At 54.7% G+C, this 15,620-nt stretch overlaps 8 protein-coding genes across 8 annotated transcripts; 6 read left to right on the forward strand and 2 right to left on the reverse strand.

Moving 5' to 3' along the window:
• Nucleotides 1–743: 743 nt before the first annotated feature.
• Nucleotides 744–2,362, reverse strand: ASPACDRAFT_40287 (uncharacterized protein; the record flags this gene model as incomplete). Its single annotated transcript, XM_020200727.1, has 2 exons — nt 744–1,556; nt 1,682–2,362. The coding sequence occupies 2 exons, from the start codon at nt 2,360–2,362 to the stop codon at nt 744–746; spliced, it is 1,494 nt and encodes a 497-aa protein (XP_020059309.1).
• A 626-nt stretch (nt 2,363–2,988) lies between these two features.
• ASPACDRAFT_40288 (uncharacterized protein) lies at nt 2,989–3,999 on the forward strand (the record flags this gene model as incomplete). The annotated part of the gene is made up of 1 exon (XM_020200728.1): nt 2,989–3,999. One exon carries the CDS (start codon nt 2,989–2,991, stop codon nt 3,997–3,999), a length of 1,011 nt encoding a protein of 336 aa, XP_020059310.1.
• An 835-nt stretch (nt 4,000–4,834) lies between these two features.
• On the forward strand, nt 4,835–5,284 carry ASPACDRAFT_40289 (uncharacterized protein; the record flags this gene model as incomplete). The annotated part of the gene is made up of 3 exons (XM_020200729.1): nt 4,835–4,934; nt 5,025–5,133; nt 5,218–5,284. 3 exons carry the CDS (start codon nt 4,835–4,837, stop codon nt 5,282–5,284), a joined length of 276 nt encoding a protein of 91 aa, XP_020059311.1.
• Nucleotides 5,285–5,641: 357 nt separating this feature from the next.
• Nucleotides 5,642–7,214, forward strand: ASPACDRAFT_113531 (SDR family oxidoreductase). The gene is made up of 4 exons (XM_020195726.1): nt 5,642–6,363; nt 6,456–6,569; nt 6,666–6,822; nt 6,890–7,214. Exons 1-4 carry the CDS (start codon nt 6,059–6,061, stop codon nt 7,055–7,057), a joined length of 744 nt encoding a protein of 247 aa, XP_020059312.1. The 5' UTR covers nt 5,642–6,058; the 3' UTR covers nt 7,058–7,214.
• Nucleotides 7,215–7,654: 440 nt separating this feature from the next.
• On the forward strand, nt 7,655–9,347 carry ASPACDRAFT_50408 (uncharacterized protein; the record flags this gene model as incomplete). Its single annotated transcript, XM_020202351.1, has 3 exons — nt 7,655–7,773; nt 7,931–8,283; nt 8,365–9,347. The coding sequence occupies 3 exons, from the start codon at nt 7,655–7,657 to the stop codon at nt 9,345–9,347; spliced, it is 1,455 nt and encodes a 484-aa protein (XP_020059313.1).
• Nucleotides 9,348–10,579: 1,232 nt separating this feature from the next.
• Nucleotides 10,580–11,198, forward strand: ASPACDRAFT_1886006 (uncharacterized protein; the record flags this gene model as incomplete). The annotated part of the gene is made up of 1 exon (XM_020198407.1): nt 10,580–11,198. One exon carries the CDS (start codon nt 10,580–10,582, stop codon nt 11,039–11,041), a length of 462 nt encoding a protein of 153 aa, XP_020059314.1. The 3' UTR covers nt 11,042–11,198.
• Nucleotides 11,199–11,464: 266 nt separating this feature from the next.
• Nucleotides 11,465–12,591, reverse strand: ASPACDRAFT_113535 (uncharacterized protein). The gene has a single exon (XM_020195727.1). The coding sequence runs from the start codon at nt 12,426–12,428 to the stop codon at nt 11,526–11,528; it is 903 nt and encodes a 300-aa protein (XP_020059315.1). The 5' UTR covers nt 12,429–12,591; the 3' UTR covers nt 11,465–11,525.
• Nucleotides 12,592–13,560: 969 nt separating this feature from the next.
• ASPACDRAFT_40293 (fungal specific transcription factor domain-containing protein) lies at nt 13,561–15,530 on the forward strand (the record flags this gene model as incomplete). The annotated part of the gene is made up of 5 exons (XM_020200730.1): nt 13,561–13,858; nt 13,910–14,214; nt 14,275–14,694; nt 14,757–14,989; nt 15,047–15,530. 5 exons carry the CDS (start codon nt 13,561–13,563, stop codon nt 15,528–15,530), a joined length of 1,740 nt encoding a protein of 579 aa, XP_020059316.1.
• Between the last annotated feature and the right edge of the window lie 90 nt (nt 15,531–15,620).

Below are 15,620 nucleotides of genomic sequence, written 5' to 3' on the forward strand. Positions count from 1 at the left end.
GGAAAGAGGGGATTTCTACTAGTCCCTACTAGGCAGTAGGTAGTACACACCAGTAGCAACTTATAGTAAGCCCTAACAATTCCTCCGTTGCTCCGGGCGAAGGCCAAAATCAGTGGATGGATAAATGTTGACTTGGAAACTCCACGTAGTGTTTGCGCCGGTGTTTGAGGGACAAATCATGAAGCTATTCTCAATACTTGTCCAAAATTGTCAATCCTATGCACTGACCTCGAGCCAAACCGGCCTTCCGTTTTTAGGGGCAGATGCACACGTAGAAGATATCCGAAACGTTCAAGTATCGTTTGGGGAGCCGAACTGGGGAGCGAGGACTGGAGTATATGACCGCAAGAGAAAGAATTAGAGAGGGCTATGGAGAGCTCGGAGTGAAGTCCAGTCCAAAGGACCGGAGTATGGATCTCATCAAGTGCCCCCTTCCCTTCCCATATCAGCCGCCGTGTCAGGGTTAAAAATGGCATGCCCTGATTTCTCTGATGCTTGACCGGGAATGTACACTCTAACCCCTGGCTAATGCACATTGACTTGATTTCTTACAGTGTCGCTCATAAGTACTGGCGATGTATTACTGTTTGCGAGACAAGGATCGATGAAACATGCGATTCATCCTGCAATAGAGAATACCTTGATTGAGAAAGACTAGCATAGGCTGCGGGTAGTAGTTTATGTGGTAGTTCAAAAAAAGTAAAACCAATGGAATGCTTTAGCCAAGATCCCACACTGCCTCCTCAAATATGCATGCGCAGAAAGATCTCAAGCACATACCGGACAAATCGCACCAACCAGCCCGATGCCTGCCCATTCTCATCCTCCGGCTCATGCGGCCGAGGCCCGCGGCGGTCGCCCCAGTAGCTCTGGCCAGGGCTGACGGGGTTCGAGAAATCGCGACATTGCGGGTGCTCATAGTCCTCGAGGGTGCCCATGGGCCAGATGGGGACCACGCAGACCTCGTGGTCACCGCAGCCACTACACTGCTTCCACGTCGTCCAGGCCAGGTAGTTTACCAGCTCCCGGAAGTGGTCCACGGCGGTTTGGTAGTCGGGCTCCTGCCAGGCGGCCAGCATGGTCGCACAGATACTGCGGGCCACGGAGTGGATGGCAGTGGCCGCGACGCCATCGACGGCGATCTCGCCGGGGAGGAACTGGTGCGCGCAGCGTTCGCGCTCAGCGTCGGTATCGCGGTCGGAGTAGTCGATGAACGGGACCAGCATGGTCTCGATCTCCGCATGCAGGTCCGCCACCGTGGCCACGTCCCCGGACGCGAGGTAGCGGATCTCGCGCGCGTAGCGCTCCACGACCATGTCGGCGATCGCCTGCCAGTCGTACAGGTTCTCGGCGGCGGTGTGGTCCAGGACGAGACGCCGCAGGTCGTCGCGGATGGGCCGCAGCTGCTGCGCGGAGAGGTGCATCAGACGGGGATGCTTGAAGGTCTCGTTCGTCGAGTGGAACAGGTCCAGGCCGTACGTGTAGGCGGACACGAACGTCTCGTAGTTCAGCGCGACGCGGTGGCCGCCGATGCCGCCGTACCGGGCCGTGATCGCCTTCATCCAATCCGCGCCTCCCCCGGGCCCCCTTTTCCTTTCCCCTTTCCGCTGCCCTTCCCTTTACCGGGGCCTCCCGGTCCCCCAGAAGACTCCTTATCCGACTTGACCTGCGTGACACGCACCTCCTTCAGATCCCGCGCGAAGTCACAGAGGATGATCTCAAACCCGGCCTCCATGCGCAGGAAACCGTCCAGCCGTCCTTGGAATTCCTCACGAGCCATGCGGCAGAACTCCACTGCGCGCGCGCGCTCCCCATGCATCGCCCCATCGCTGGGCAGGTTATCCTGGAACAGGATCCGGTCCTCGCCGTCGAGCGTCCCATTGGCGGTCTTCCCTGCTGCCATGCCGTCCGCGTACAGCAGCCGAAGATCCTTGGCTGCGGTGTAGGTGTGCAGCCAACCGCCTTCGGATTCCTGTTGCTCAACCTCCGCCCGCTTCTCTTTCCGCAGATCGCCCTTTTCTCCGCCGTCGTCGTCGCCGCCATCGTGAGGAGGCGGTGGCGGATTCTTAAATGGGCCCGGCCGGGCAAAGACCAGCGCATGCTCGGGCTCAAAAGCCAGCCACTCCGTCCCGTTCACCGGCGCGGGGTTGGCGTTGCCATGGTAGAACTGCGTGCCGGCGGGGACGGTCGCCAGGAAGAAGGACATGCCGTTGTGCTGGAGGGAAGAGCCCCATTGGCGCATCGACGAGTGGATCGAGTTGAAGATGTGGTTTGCATTAGGGGAGAACTCGGTGGTGGTGGTGGCGGCGGTGGTGCTCGCTACCCATAGTAGGGACGACACAAACAGGCGGGAGACACCCATGGTGGTGTCTGGGAGTAGGGGGTGATGACAACGATAAGGTTGGGTCAATGGAGATGGGTGGAGTGACTCGATATATGTATGCCAGGCAAGCGCCAACGCCTCGGAAAAAGAATAGGAGGCAACTTTTGTCTGGAAAACCCGATTGGGGACTTCCTAGTGGGGGATGGTCGGTCTGACGCGTCAGCGCTCAGGCGACAACTTTTACGGCGTACAATCCTTTATCTTGCAAGCCTTGTGGAACGAGGCCCTGGTGTTCCTTGCCTGCAGCAAGGGACACTGCATGGTGAAGTGGTACCAAGCCTGAGTTCGATGACATGATCCGGTCCTCTCAACAGTTTCTCTCTATAATTCCGATATTGTCAAACGAACTGAAACAAAGCTTGAGTACAACAAACTGCACGTCAGATAAGCCGCGGGAAGAGAAAAAAGGAACTTCAAATCTAATCTTATCGCCGAGACCAGCGCGGACCTTGTCGCCCGGACAAGTAATAACGCCCGACCAACCACAAGTATGCCCGAAGACCGAAGCACTAAACCCGAGATTCTCTTGCCATCATTCGCCGCTCCGAGCCCAAACCAAGCCCAAGCCCATCTTCACCAACACACTGACTCCAGCCTTACGAACCATGCCTCCCCACCCCACCTCCGGCAAGTCGCGCACTCTCCTTCTCACGATCGATGCTTTTGGCACTATCTTCCACCCCCGCGAATCCGTCCCCCAACAATACGCGTCCGCCGCGCACAAATTCGGCCTCCCTCGCTCCACCGTCACCCCGGCCCGCCTGCAATCCGCCTTCAAGGCCGTCTTCAAAGCTCATTCCAAAGCCCACCCCAACTACGGTCGCGCCCAAGCTCTGCGCGGCGAGTACGGCGGGCCAAGGCAATGGTGGGAGGAGGTGATCCGGGGCAGCTTCGCCCGCGTTTTAGATGCCCCTAGCTCTACCGCCGCCGCCGCCGCCGCCGCCGCCGCCGACTCCTCGTCCTCCACCCCCACAAACAGCACAGTACCCGACGGCCTCGTCCAACATCTCCTCGACCGCTTCGCATGTCAGGACGGCTACGCCCTCGACGCCAACGCCGACGCATTCTTCACGCGACTCCGCCACATCAAAAGCACCAGGACGCGACTGGGCCCGTTTGACCGTGTCGTGGTCGGCGTGGTGTCCAACTCCGATGACCGGGTGCCGGCCGTGCTGGAGTCGCTAGGTTTGCGGGTGGGGATGTGCCGGGCCGATCAGGATGTCTCGAGCACCCAACTGCCGGGATTCGAGATGCGAGGGCGCGATGAAGACCGGGTCAACAATGCAGAGGGCGACGAGGGGATTTACGATCTGGATATGGTGATCACCAGCTACGAGGCGGGAGCGGAGAAGCCCAGCCCCGTCATCTTCGAGGTGGCCCGGCGCCAAGCCATGAAGCTGGTGGGCGCGAGTGAGGAGGACTGTCATGGCAGCAATAACAGCGGATGGACGTGCGTCCACGTGGGCGACGACTACGAGAAGGACTATCGCGCGGCGACCGAGGCCGGCTGGAGGGCATTCTACATTCCTCTCGGGGAGGACGCGGAACGGCCGTCCCAGGGATCGAAGACGGGGTCGCTAGTGGACGTGATATCCGAGTTGCAGCGGTTCGAGTAGGGCGTAGTGGCTGTACTGTATCCTCCAAGACTTGCTACTCGGTTATGTAGCAGTAATCCATACCAGAGGCGGACGGAAGTAGAGTAAAATTGCTCCCAGTGTGTGTAGATAGCTTTCAACACGCACTCCGAAGCTTTTCCGATTGCACAATGCCCCCCGTCCGGTTCCAGCCAACGAAGCTGTTGGCAATGTGGCAAAAGCCGTGGTTGTGCGCCCCGCCAATTCCGGATGTGATCCCCGCACAACTCAGGAAACAACTCAGGAATTATGCTTCGCACAATACGATTATAGTTCGTTTCCAGAACATAATAATCAGAATGCCCCAATCAGCTAAGAATCCGGGGTCCTCACGCCAAGTGGAGTAATGTCATCCAGGCATCACTTCTCGTCGATCGTTGGGGATTGGGAGCGCTTGGCTTTTGCAAGCGGAACGTAACCCCGATGGAGTGCGGAGACGGGAGTATAAAACCAGCACACAGCCACGATGACGCATGATTCTTGGTACTGAAGAGGCGAAAAACAGCCTTCCCCCAACCAACCACATTGTCGAAGCAGATCTCGATACGGGATCATGTTATTGGCACTCACTGGCACCTGGGCCACCACGGTGCCGTGTTGACGGAAAATCATATGATGATGATGATTGGAAGGTTGGTGGACTGCGATGATGCAATGACCCTCGTCGGGTTGGTATATAGAGCATAGTCTGTCCTACTCTTAACAGTTAGTTTATTACCTCAATTGTTGTCACTTGAAACAAATCTCGTTCTATCAGAGACACAACCACAACCACCTCTTTCCTTCTGCCCTCAATAAGTACTGAAGATATAGCAAAATGGACCTCGTCCAGAAATACGGCCACCTCAAGCGCGACCGCCGCAAGAGCTCCGCGCAGCGCGAACTGGCCGAGGCGGAGAGGCACCAGGATCAGCAGCGTATGTTTTCAGCCTGCAGTTCATCCCGAATATCTCCATGAGATATAGGGGGGATATCGTTGATGCTGACTGACCTGGATATCGTCGCAGGAATCAACGAGCTGTTAGGCAGTTTCGGGGGCGCGGCGAACGATCACCCGGATCGGCGATCGAGCGGGGCGGGGAATATGGCGAATATGATTCAGGAGTTTAATGCGCGGTATGTTTGACTCATTCCTATCGTTTACGGAAAGAAAAGTTTGTGGCAAGTTGAATTGGGAAGGGGCTGATGTGTGAGCTGTAGACGAAACTCGGAGTCGATGGGCGAGGGTCAGCTTGGGAAGGAGGGGACGGAGCATGCTGTGGAGTGAGCGGCACTCATTTGGTTAGAGCAAAGGGGTTGTTACTCAAGGCTTGTTGAGGAGCATATCTGGGATGGACTGTATTTATAGTGCTACTTTGGCATCTTCATGAATCATGACTGGTTTTGATCGTGGGGATTATTTCTGTTTTGCTCTCTCAGTGGTCTTTGGACTTCCTCTGGGGGCGGGAATTCCACGTGCTAGATAAGGTGTGTATACTGTCCCAAGTACTGTAAGGAGATCCGAACGACTTGGGAAATGTGACCCACGGCCCGGAGGGAGTTCGGCATGTAAATCTAGTTCCGACAGCCCGGTTCATAGCCTATCTAGGAGTCTAATCCTTGTCAAAGGAGACACTAAGGTTCAGTTAGATTCTGAAGAACTCCGTGTGAAGACGGTGAAGCCCTCCCTTCTTGTAAAGCTGTACCTCTATCATGGTATAACTATCACAGTTGCAAGCAGATTTCGCCACATAGTGTAGTATTGTGTCTCTAGAACAATCCTGTCCGGAAAGACAAGTTGGGATTCGGAACCTTCGGGAAGCTCTTTTTGCCAGCGGAAAAAGGGTCCCAAATGGACTGATGGGTCCGTAGCGACAACAAGACACGCCAACAAATCAACTGAGACGAGCTCCACTTGATAGAAGCCTTGCTGACAGATCCAATCGGCCTTTCGGATATAGACCTCCATAGATCACTACGATACCATCCCCGTTTGAAAACAGACTACTTGCCTACGTCCCGACACTACTCGACACTCCAACGCATCCCTTCAAAAGCAGATATGTCCACCATCCTCATCACCGGCAGCTCTCGCGGCCTCGGCTTCGAGCTCGTCCAGCAATTCGCCGCCCTTCTCCCTGAGAACGGCCTTATCATCGCCGCCGCCCGGAACATCACTCCCGCGCTGGAGGAGGTCATCGCGCGCGAGAAGGGCCGCGTGGCGTTCGTCGCGCTGGACATCACCGACGAGGCCAGCGTCGTCCGGTCCGCGGAGGAGGTTCGGGGCGTATTGGGGGATCGGAAGCTCGAGATCCTAGTCAATTGCGCCGGAGTGATTGGGGAGACGCAGGACAAGGCTGGGTTGGTGTAAGTCTCGCCTCTCTGCTTCGCCCAACTTCGTTTCCCATAGACCGATTATATCTGAAATATGCGTACTGACCCGAAAACTGAATATCTAGCTCCTCGGCGGACCTCGATTTTACGCTCTCGGTGAACGTGACGGGCACGCATAATGTCACCCGCTCGTACCTGCCGCTCATGCAGGGTGCGCAGGTAAAAAAGGTTATTAACATGTTCGTCTATTCCCTGCTTCCCTTTCCCGTCCACTCTGGTGCTGCCTTCTGGGTAAGTTTGTTCTTGAAGGGCCGATTCTCACGACATGTGTGTAGCTCAAGCCAGTACGGCTCGATGGCCCGCGCGCGCGCCACTGATTACGCCAAAGTGCCGGCGTACAAGGTCAGCAAGGCGGCGCTGAATGCGTTGACGGTGCAGTATGCTCTGTCCTACGAGGCGGACGGGTTCGTGTTCATGACGGTGCATCCGGGGGTGAGTTTTCCAGCGTCCCTTTCTCGTTTGCGGGCGCAAGGCTAATATGGCGGGGTGGGTGCAAAAGTGGCTACAAACCGATATGGGGGGCAGTGGGGCCGACCTTACCGTTTCCCAGGGAGCAAAGGCTGTGCTGGAGGTGATTGTGGCGGCGGATGAGAAGTCGAACGGGACGTTTAGGAATATTCATGTGGAGGGCTCGGAGATTTATCGTGGGGAGGAGATTCCTTGGTGATTTCTGTTAGCATCGTATAGAGGGTATGTTAGATAGAGATACAGAAGGCATGAGCGCAGTTGAGAACTGTTTTGATTGGGGGTACTTGAACAGTACTCCGTGATCTTCCGGGAGTCCGAATGTTTTAGGAAGGTGGGTCTCAGAGACAACTCGAAGCATCAGCCTAGATCAGATATTGCTTCTAAGACTGAAAGTTTAGAAGCTCTTGATTAAGAAACAGGTCTAGCTTGGGGGATCAGACACAGGATCAGTTCAGTGTCCCTCGAGTTAGTTGGTGTTTGATTACGAGCAAGACTTAGAGGGAGTCCATATCTTAAAAAAGTGAGATCTATGACCCCGTATGATAACTTCGCAGCGCGGGCAATATGTCTCACGTGTCGAAGAACTTGGGCCTGAGTAATTTAAAACTTGCTAGAACATGGGCAATTGGTCAAATGCTTGAAGGGTGGATGGACGTCAGTTGTAAGTTATACCTGTAGGTTGTTCACGACCCAACATACCATTCAATCTTGAACGGGATGCGAGGTGTTGATGCCAAGCCTGTCGTTGATTGGCCACTTTGAGTTCATAGATCGACAGAGTCATCGAGCGGCCACCATGACTTCTGCAACCCTTCTCAGTCTCCGTGAGCTCTCAACTCCTCTTACCTCCCTTTATATAGTCCCAGGGAGTGTTAGGCATTCTACTGATCTCAACATCAGCAAAAGTATCCAATCGTCACCCTTCCACCTCCCACCGCAGCGGCAACCTGCACGACTCCTCCTACAAGGAAGCTCTATAGAGAATGAGAAATCGCGAACATGATCCTTTCCCGACGAGTACAACCGAGCCCCCAACCAGCGACAATGAGAAGCTTCAACGCGCCGGTGGTAGGGGATTGCGACGTCAGTCGACAACACTCAATTCCACCCCCGTTGATGATCCCATCGATTACCCCGAGGGTGGACGCGATGCATGGCTCGTGGTATTCGGTGCGTTCTGCGGTCTGACGGCATCGCTGGGGCTATACAACACAGTGGGCGTCTTTGAAGCTGTTGTCTCCAAAGACATTCTACCGAATGTGTCCTCGTCTACAACCGGTTGGATATTCTCGGTTTACGCATTTGTGAACTGGATCTGTGGGATGCAAATCGGTCCCACCTTTGATGCAATGGGCCCGCGGGCACTGATTCTCGCGGGAACAGTCTGCACGCTGATTGGCATCTTCTCGTTCAGTGTTTGTGAAGGTAAAGCCATGTTGCGATTGCGTCCGAGCATCATATCATATCTTAAGCCCTTTAATCCTCGCTGATAACAATTGCACGCAGAATACTATCAGTTTCTCCTCGCATTCTCCATCCTGACAGGCCTCGGCTCCTCCCTTCTCCTCACGCCGTCAATGGCCTGCGTGGCCCACTGGTTCATGAAGCGCCGCGGTCTGGCTAGTGGAGTTGCATTCATCGGGAGCGGTTTTGGCGGGGTGATATTCCCTCTGATGCTGCAATCCCTCCTGCCCCGGGTTGGCTGGGGGTGGTCGATCCGCATTCTTGCCTTTGTCCTGCTCGTGCTGTGTGCCATCAGCGTGGCCTTTTGCCGTAGCCGGGTGCCGCCGCGCAAGGGCGCAGAGACCACCTGGCGCGATACACTTCCGGACCCGTCCATTTTCCTCGATGGAACCGGAGCCATGGCCCTCACTACCTTCGGGGTCCTCTTCACCGATCTGGCCTACTTCCTCCCCATCACGTACATGCCGAGCTATTACATCGACCGGCAGCACCTGTCCCAGCAGGAGGCGCTGACCGGGTCGGCCGCGTTCGCGTATCAGCTTCTCGCCATTCTGAACGCGGCCTCCTGCGGCGGCCGGTATGTGGCGGGCGATCTGGCGGATCGCTTCGGCCGGTACAACACGATGATCGTCTCGCTGTTCTTCTGCACGGTCTCCGTGCTATGCTTCTGGCTGCCGGACATTGTTGTATCCGATCTCGAGAACGACGCCTTGCTCATCGTCTTTGTCGTCCTGTTCGGCTTCTGCAGCGGCTCTAATGTGAGCCTGACCCCCATTTGTCTAGGCCAGCTCTGTGATACGCAGGAGTACGGACGTTACTACGCGAGCTGCTTCACTGTGGTAGCCATTGGGGTGCTGGCGAGCCTTCCGATCGGCGGGGGCCTCCTGAGCGCCGTGACTGCCACGGGCAAGGGAAAGTATTGGGGTACGGCGCTATTCGCTGGTCTGAACTATGTCGTCGCCTTCTTATGTTTTGTCTGGGTAAGGATCAAGATCAAGGGGTGGGATTGGAGGACCAAATGGTAGCTACGACTGTGAAAGGAAAAGGCGTTCCCGGAGACGAAAAGCATAGAAAGAGTATGTAACCTTCTAATAATCTTGGACCCGGACGGGTAGACTGAGGGGTAACCTGTATGTCAAGTGAAGAGAACTGACGGCGGTCCTGAGGCCTACCTCGGTGGCCCTAGCTAGTTCCGCAGATAGCCTCACGTACTATAGTCCAACTCCACCATCCATCCTCGTCCACATCATAAACTGGCAGGGCTCATGAAATGCCTGGTACCATTCTTACTTTCAAGTTTGAAGTTTACCAGGCTCGAATCGAGGAAATCTTACCTTGCCGAGTTCTTTATGAGTAGATCCGTTCTAGGTCCCTCGATGTATGCCCTAGTCTTTACCAAATTTTAGACTAGAAGATGCATGCTCGGCTGGGTTCCGATGACTCATTTCTCCAACGATTAATGATTAGCCAAATCCAGCTCCATGCAGACCTGCTGCTGTGCGTGTGCCGCTGCCCTAGCACCGCCCATCTTTCAAGCTAGTTCAAGGAAAGTCGTTATTAATTCATTCAATATCAGTGAAAAGTACGCATTGCGAGGGCGCCCCCTGTCGAGTGTACTCGTGAACTGACTCGCTGCATGACGCGGCGAAACCGTCCTTTTTCGCCTACAGGATTACAAGAAGAGACTATGATAAACCTGTTCACTGGCATATGTGCTTGTCCCTTGTCAACTCACTAGTGAAACAAACAAAAGCGTCCAATTTTATGGAATGTTATACAAAAAACGAGCTATATGGTACTCAAACTCGTGATTTCTCTGCTGATAGACGGATCCCCCCACCTCTCTCGAGCTGCGGGCATAACGGAAACATGGTGCACGACCATTCGTTCCAAGATCTCAATCTCATAGGATTCAGGCTTGAACCTCAGCAAAAGCAGTCAAGACCAGCATTCCATTGGGATACTGCTCCTTGTCGAGATCATAGACAATACTGTACCCCCATCTGTGGAACTCCAGGCAGTGATATCCGGTTACCGGGCTGGATCCGTGGAGCCCGCGACTGTCCCAGTGTATTCCGATGCATGAAGATTTACATAAATGAGCAGCCGCCTACAACGAGGAGGTTAGGGACGAAGCGCAAGCCTATGTCGCCCCGAGGCTTGTAGCCCAGGCGGTGATACGATTCTCCGAGAGCGCCATCACCAGGCCGGTGGTACTGGACGCCGGCTGCGGGACCGGGCTGGTAGACAGGCTCTTATGACAGCGGGGGGCGCCTCCTCCTCCTCCTTCTCCTCCTCCTGCTCCTCCTTAACATCCTCCATCGCCGCCATCGATGGGACTGACTTCTCTCCTGCCATGCTCGCCATGGCCAGTAAGACTGGAGTCTACCGCAACCTGATCCGTGGCGATCTCACGACTCGGATCCATGTGGTGGCGGATGCCGTGTATGATGTCGTGGTCTGCGTGGGCACATTTACCATCGGCCATGTTGGCTCGCACCCGGCGCTGAGGGAGTTTTTCTGCGTCACTAGGCTAGGTGGCGACGTCGCCGCAACGATTCTGGAGGAGGTCTGGGTTTCCGGAGGCTTCCAAGAGGAGGTTGAAGCGTTGGCCGCCGAGGGCCAGGTGGCTGTGGTCTTCCGGGAGCTAATCGACTACGTCAAGGGCCATTCTGATAAAGCTATGCTGGTGATCCTGAAGATGACCACCTGCGACTGATGATGTGCGGGCTTGTACAGATCAGAACATGGAAGCCAACAGAGAGACACCCGAAGGTTGTTGTGAAGCTCGCCCTTTTGCATAGTACTCAGGAGTTAAGAGTGTGCTAGGAACAGTGAACCATATATCATAAATCAATGGCTGAAATAGTAGGTAGCAATATATCCGTTGCCTAGTATTGTACAACCTTCGACACTTGAGATATCTGTCTATTGAATGGGAGCCCTGCCTGACTTGGCAACGTCCCTATCCGCTATGTATCATCGAGCGACTGCAAGAAAAGAACAAGGTCCGTTCCTCGCCTGTGAGCTTTCTGATATGGCACAGATTCACTCTAACGTGAACCATGGCCTTTGTTGACTGTTTGGCCTCGCAGTGAGCAGTCTGGGTAAGTCTGGTTCATTTCTGTGTGAATGGTAGATTCTCAGCTATGCTGCGACCTGACCACTGAAACGACTACCTGTGGACTGTATCATCAAGGCCCCTATGCGAGAACGCTATCGTCTAAAAAGAGGTTCGAATTCAAAAACGCCGCGGAGGAAAACCATTCTTCAAGATCAAAGGTCGGAAGGGTGGGATCGACTCCGTGCAAGTTTTCCTCCGGCAAGACGTTCCATGGGCATTCCGTGGGAGGCGAGAGTGTTGCTCCTCCTCCTCCTCCTTTTCCTCCCCCTCCTCCTCCTCCTCGTCCTCCCATCTCCTTTAGTCCTCCCTCTTGTATCATAGTCGACACAGCAGGCTCTGCTCCTACGTTTATCTGGTCCGACCTGACGGCCGGCAGCGCTACCGCCATCTCTGCCACTCCCTCTCCCTCTCCCTCTCCCTCTCCCTCTACCTCAGCGTCGCAGCCCTCCTTCTCAAACTCCGCCATATACGTCCCGATCGTGATACCCATCGTCCTCTTAAACACGCGGCACAGATAGCTAGGCGTCACCCCGGCCTCCTGCGCCAGATCCTTCAGGCGGAGCTTCATCTCCGGGGCGCCGGAGGAGGAGGAGGGGGTGGGGGAGGAAAAGCCTCCCGGGTGCACGCGCAGGAGCGCGATGACCCGCGATACGAGGCCCTCCCTCTCCCCGACGAAGCTCGCGCAGTCCGGTTGACAGCGCTTGCACGGCCGGAAGCCGGCGGCCCGTGCCTGCTCGACCGTGTCAAAGAACTCGACGTTGGCTCGCCGCGCCAGCCGCGCCGCGCAGGTCGGGCGGCAGTAGATCTTGGTGGACTTGACGCCGTAAATGAAGGCGGAGTGCGAGGAAGGGGCGCGGTGCGTGAGGGCGAGCCAGCGGGCATGGGATGAGGAGGAGAAGGAGGAGGAGTTACTGCTCTGGAACGACGAGGAGTGGTCGGGTCGGTCCGAGGTGTTGAGGGTTGTAGGTTGCATGGGGGTCATATTATGATACACAAAACTGCGGTGGGGGGGGGAAGTAGTAGCGATTATTTCGTTATTCTTTTCTTTTTTGTTCTCGTTATATTTTATCCCTTGATTGTGATCGGGCGATTGTAGGTATTGCCAGTGGACAAAACTCCCTAAAGAGTTGGTGGGGCAGTTGGAGAAGGAGGGGGTGATTTGGCCTGTAGGTAGGCAGCTAATCGCCTGGGCTATCAGGGGGATTACTGACTGGGTCGACTCCCCTTCCAACTTGTACTGTACGTACTGAACGCAGCTATATGAACTCTTTTCAAGGCTTTAAAAAAAACATTAGCTATGTAAATAGTATTAACCCCTTTCATATATTATATCCATGATCAACTTATATATTTACTAATTACTGCGAATAATAAAAATTAGGCACGACCTTTTACTATAAAACTTTTTTGTCATTGGTCAGCCGCGCAAAGGTTTCTCCCATTCCGCCCAATTCGCGCGGCTTCCGAGTTGCTTCTTCTCATCTTCTACAACCACTCTCATCAATCCAATCGGCCTTATATGGACGATGGAATATGAATTGCAATGTCACAGAGTTTTGCAGTCTTCGATGATATATGATATACTGCCCGCAGTATGTTTTCTACGCTACCCTCTACGTTTTGGCCTCATTTTCTCGCGCATCGGTCTAGACCTTTGGGCTGACTCAATGTCTTAGTGCGATCTATGCCATTCTAAAAAGGTTTGGTCTGGCACTATATACCTAACCATCAATAATGTACTCACACAGCCGGCAGATCAGATGTAACAGACAGAGAAACTGCTCGAACTGCGTAGACGTTGGTGTCGATTGCCAGCGTCTTCGTCGCGGAAGGACATCGCGGAAACGATCTTTCACAAGGTTCGCAACCTCGCTGGCCCACAATTACTACCACGGTCACCGCTAAGTTACTGTTCACTAGTGCCACTGGACCAGCGGAAACAATAATTCGCCTGGAAAGACCCGTAGCTCAGCCTCAAGGGTGCAACCTCTTCCCCAACTCTGGCCTCTATGCCAGCCGGCTGATCAGTGAATAGGGCTAGACAACCCGACCTTGGAGCCAGCTCTGAGATAAGATCAGAGGAACAGAGACTATCCAAGCAGCCACGAGCTGACATGCCGGGCGAACATGAGCAGACCTCCCGTGGTGACCTCAATTCGCCTGCTGGCACCGACAGCTCCAACTATCACGCGGTGCAAGCCAGAAGTATCATTGAAGTAGTACTCGATGACTGTCGACATATCAGCCATGAACAGCAGTCTGTTCTCAAGGCCGCGCTCGATCTAGTCAGTCAGATGGCGGATTCGGTGCCTGTGGAATCAACCACATCTGCCGAAGAGGGGTTTTCTGTAGATCCCAGCATTGCGGTCCCAGAGGCCCCGCCGCAAGAGCTGATCTTCATGCTGCTTCCTGGTAACTATAGTCTATCTCATCTCACAGCATCACCAACTGAATGGTCTTCAGGGTCAACAAGTAGGGAAGGTTATCAGTGGCCCGACCATATCTCAGAAGAGTCATATGAAAGAATGGCTGCGGAAGTACTTGATGAAAACTGCAAGGGCCAGGTGTTCCACCGACTCTCCGTCTGCATTTACGTCAAGGCAATATTCCACTTTTTCAACTTGGCCAGAAGCACAACCAGCTCCACGCTTAAACGGCGGCTCTTTCAATCCGCCTCCATCTACATAGCTGCAGCAGTGCAGAGCATTCACAAACTCGACATCCTCGCTCCTCCAAGCCTTCTTTTCATACAGGCTCTACTGTCTAGCGTGAGTCGTGTGCGCAGGCCAAAGGTGCCACGCAAGATCGTTAACGTGCTCCGCATCTAGGCCCTGCTGATGCAACATCTGGGTCGAGTCAACCAATGTTGGATACTCAACTCGTATTGCGCTCGTCAAATCACAGCGCTCGGCTACCACAGGACTCAAGACAGCCCCTCACCCTCCGCGGTGCAGAAGGATATTCACAACGCGCTGCTGTGGTGCTTTTTCCTCGACAAGTCACTTAGTTCGCTGATGGGCCGACCCACCTCCCTACCGGACCTTCTAGTTCCTCCAACAGATCTCGTCGGCTTCGACTCCTCGCTACCATACGGCTCCCTCTTTCGGACCTGTCTTGAGATTGCTCAAATCCAAGGCGAACTACTCTCCATACCCGCTCACGAGAAACGCAAATCGAACCGACAAATCATGGAAGTCATCGACAGTCTCGAGACCAGGATGCGACGACTCCTCCCAGACTTCCAAGGCGTAAGGCTTTCCACAACCCGCATCGTCACCATTCGACTGACCCCAGGTGTTTACCTGCGCAGAACCGCAGCTCAACCCACAGACCCATCGAGCTGGACTGGATCGGTGCCGATTTCTGCTATTATGCCGTGCTCGTGGAGATCTACCGGACCCGGCTGCGGTGCTCCTTCAGCCCGATGGTCCACAAGGAGACCTTGCTCTGCGCGCGACGATCGCTGGAAGCTTTCCAGTATCTCCAGCAGCACCACGCCGAGATGCCGGGCTTCAACGATCCATACCCGTCGTTTTTCACATGGTGCGTACAGTACCACACCGCCAAAAAGAAAACTATGGCTACTGACTACAGCATAAGGACCCTACTATTCTACCCATTAAGCCCCTTCTTCGTTCTCTTCTGCAACATCATCGGCTCCCTAGACCGATCCGATTACGACCTCGTGCAAAGCATCGTCAAAACCCTGTCGCAGTGTAAGCATGATCCGCACCTCCAGAAACTCCTCGACCTCTTGACGTCGCTTGCGCGTCTGTGCGAGCCGCTGTTCCAGACCAACGATGCTGGGGATGGGGCTGTATCACAGGGAGTGGCTGCTGGCACCTCACCTGTTCGCATTCCATCGACGCCGGCAGTGGCCCGCGCCGCGACGAATGGGGCCATGGAAACAGGTCACACCTCTACCCAGGAGAGCTTCTTGGCGCACGGCATGAACCAAGAGGCTTCAGGGATTCTGGATCCGGGAAACAGCGCATCGAGCGACTGGCTTATGTGGCAGCTGTTCAATACGCAGATGCCGTTGGGTTGGATGAATCCTGAGTTCGCTGCGTACGGGTTCAATTAGGGGTATCGGGGGATGTTATGGAGAGGATGTGGAAGGAAGTAAATTGGTCTGTATGCATGGGTAGGTAGCTAATACTCTTGAAAGCACGTG

The sequence above is a fragment of the Aspergillus aculeatus genome (genome assembly GCF_001890905.1).
Source record: "Aspergillus aculeatus ATCC 16872 unplaced genomic scaffold ASPACscaffold_3, whole genome shotgun sequence".
Lineage (NCBI taxonomy): Eukaryota > Fungi > Ascomycota > Eurotiomycetes > Eurotiales > Aspergillaceae > Aspergillus > Aspergillus aculeatus.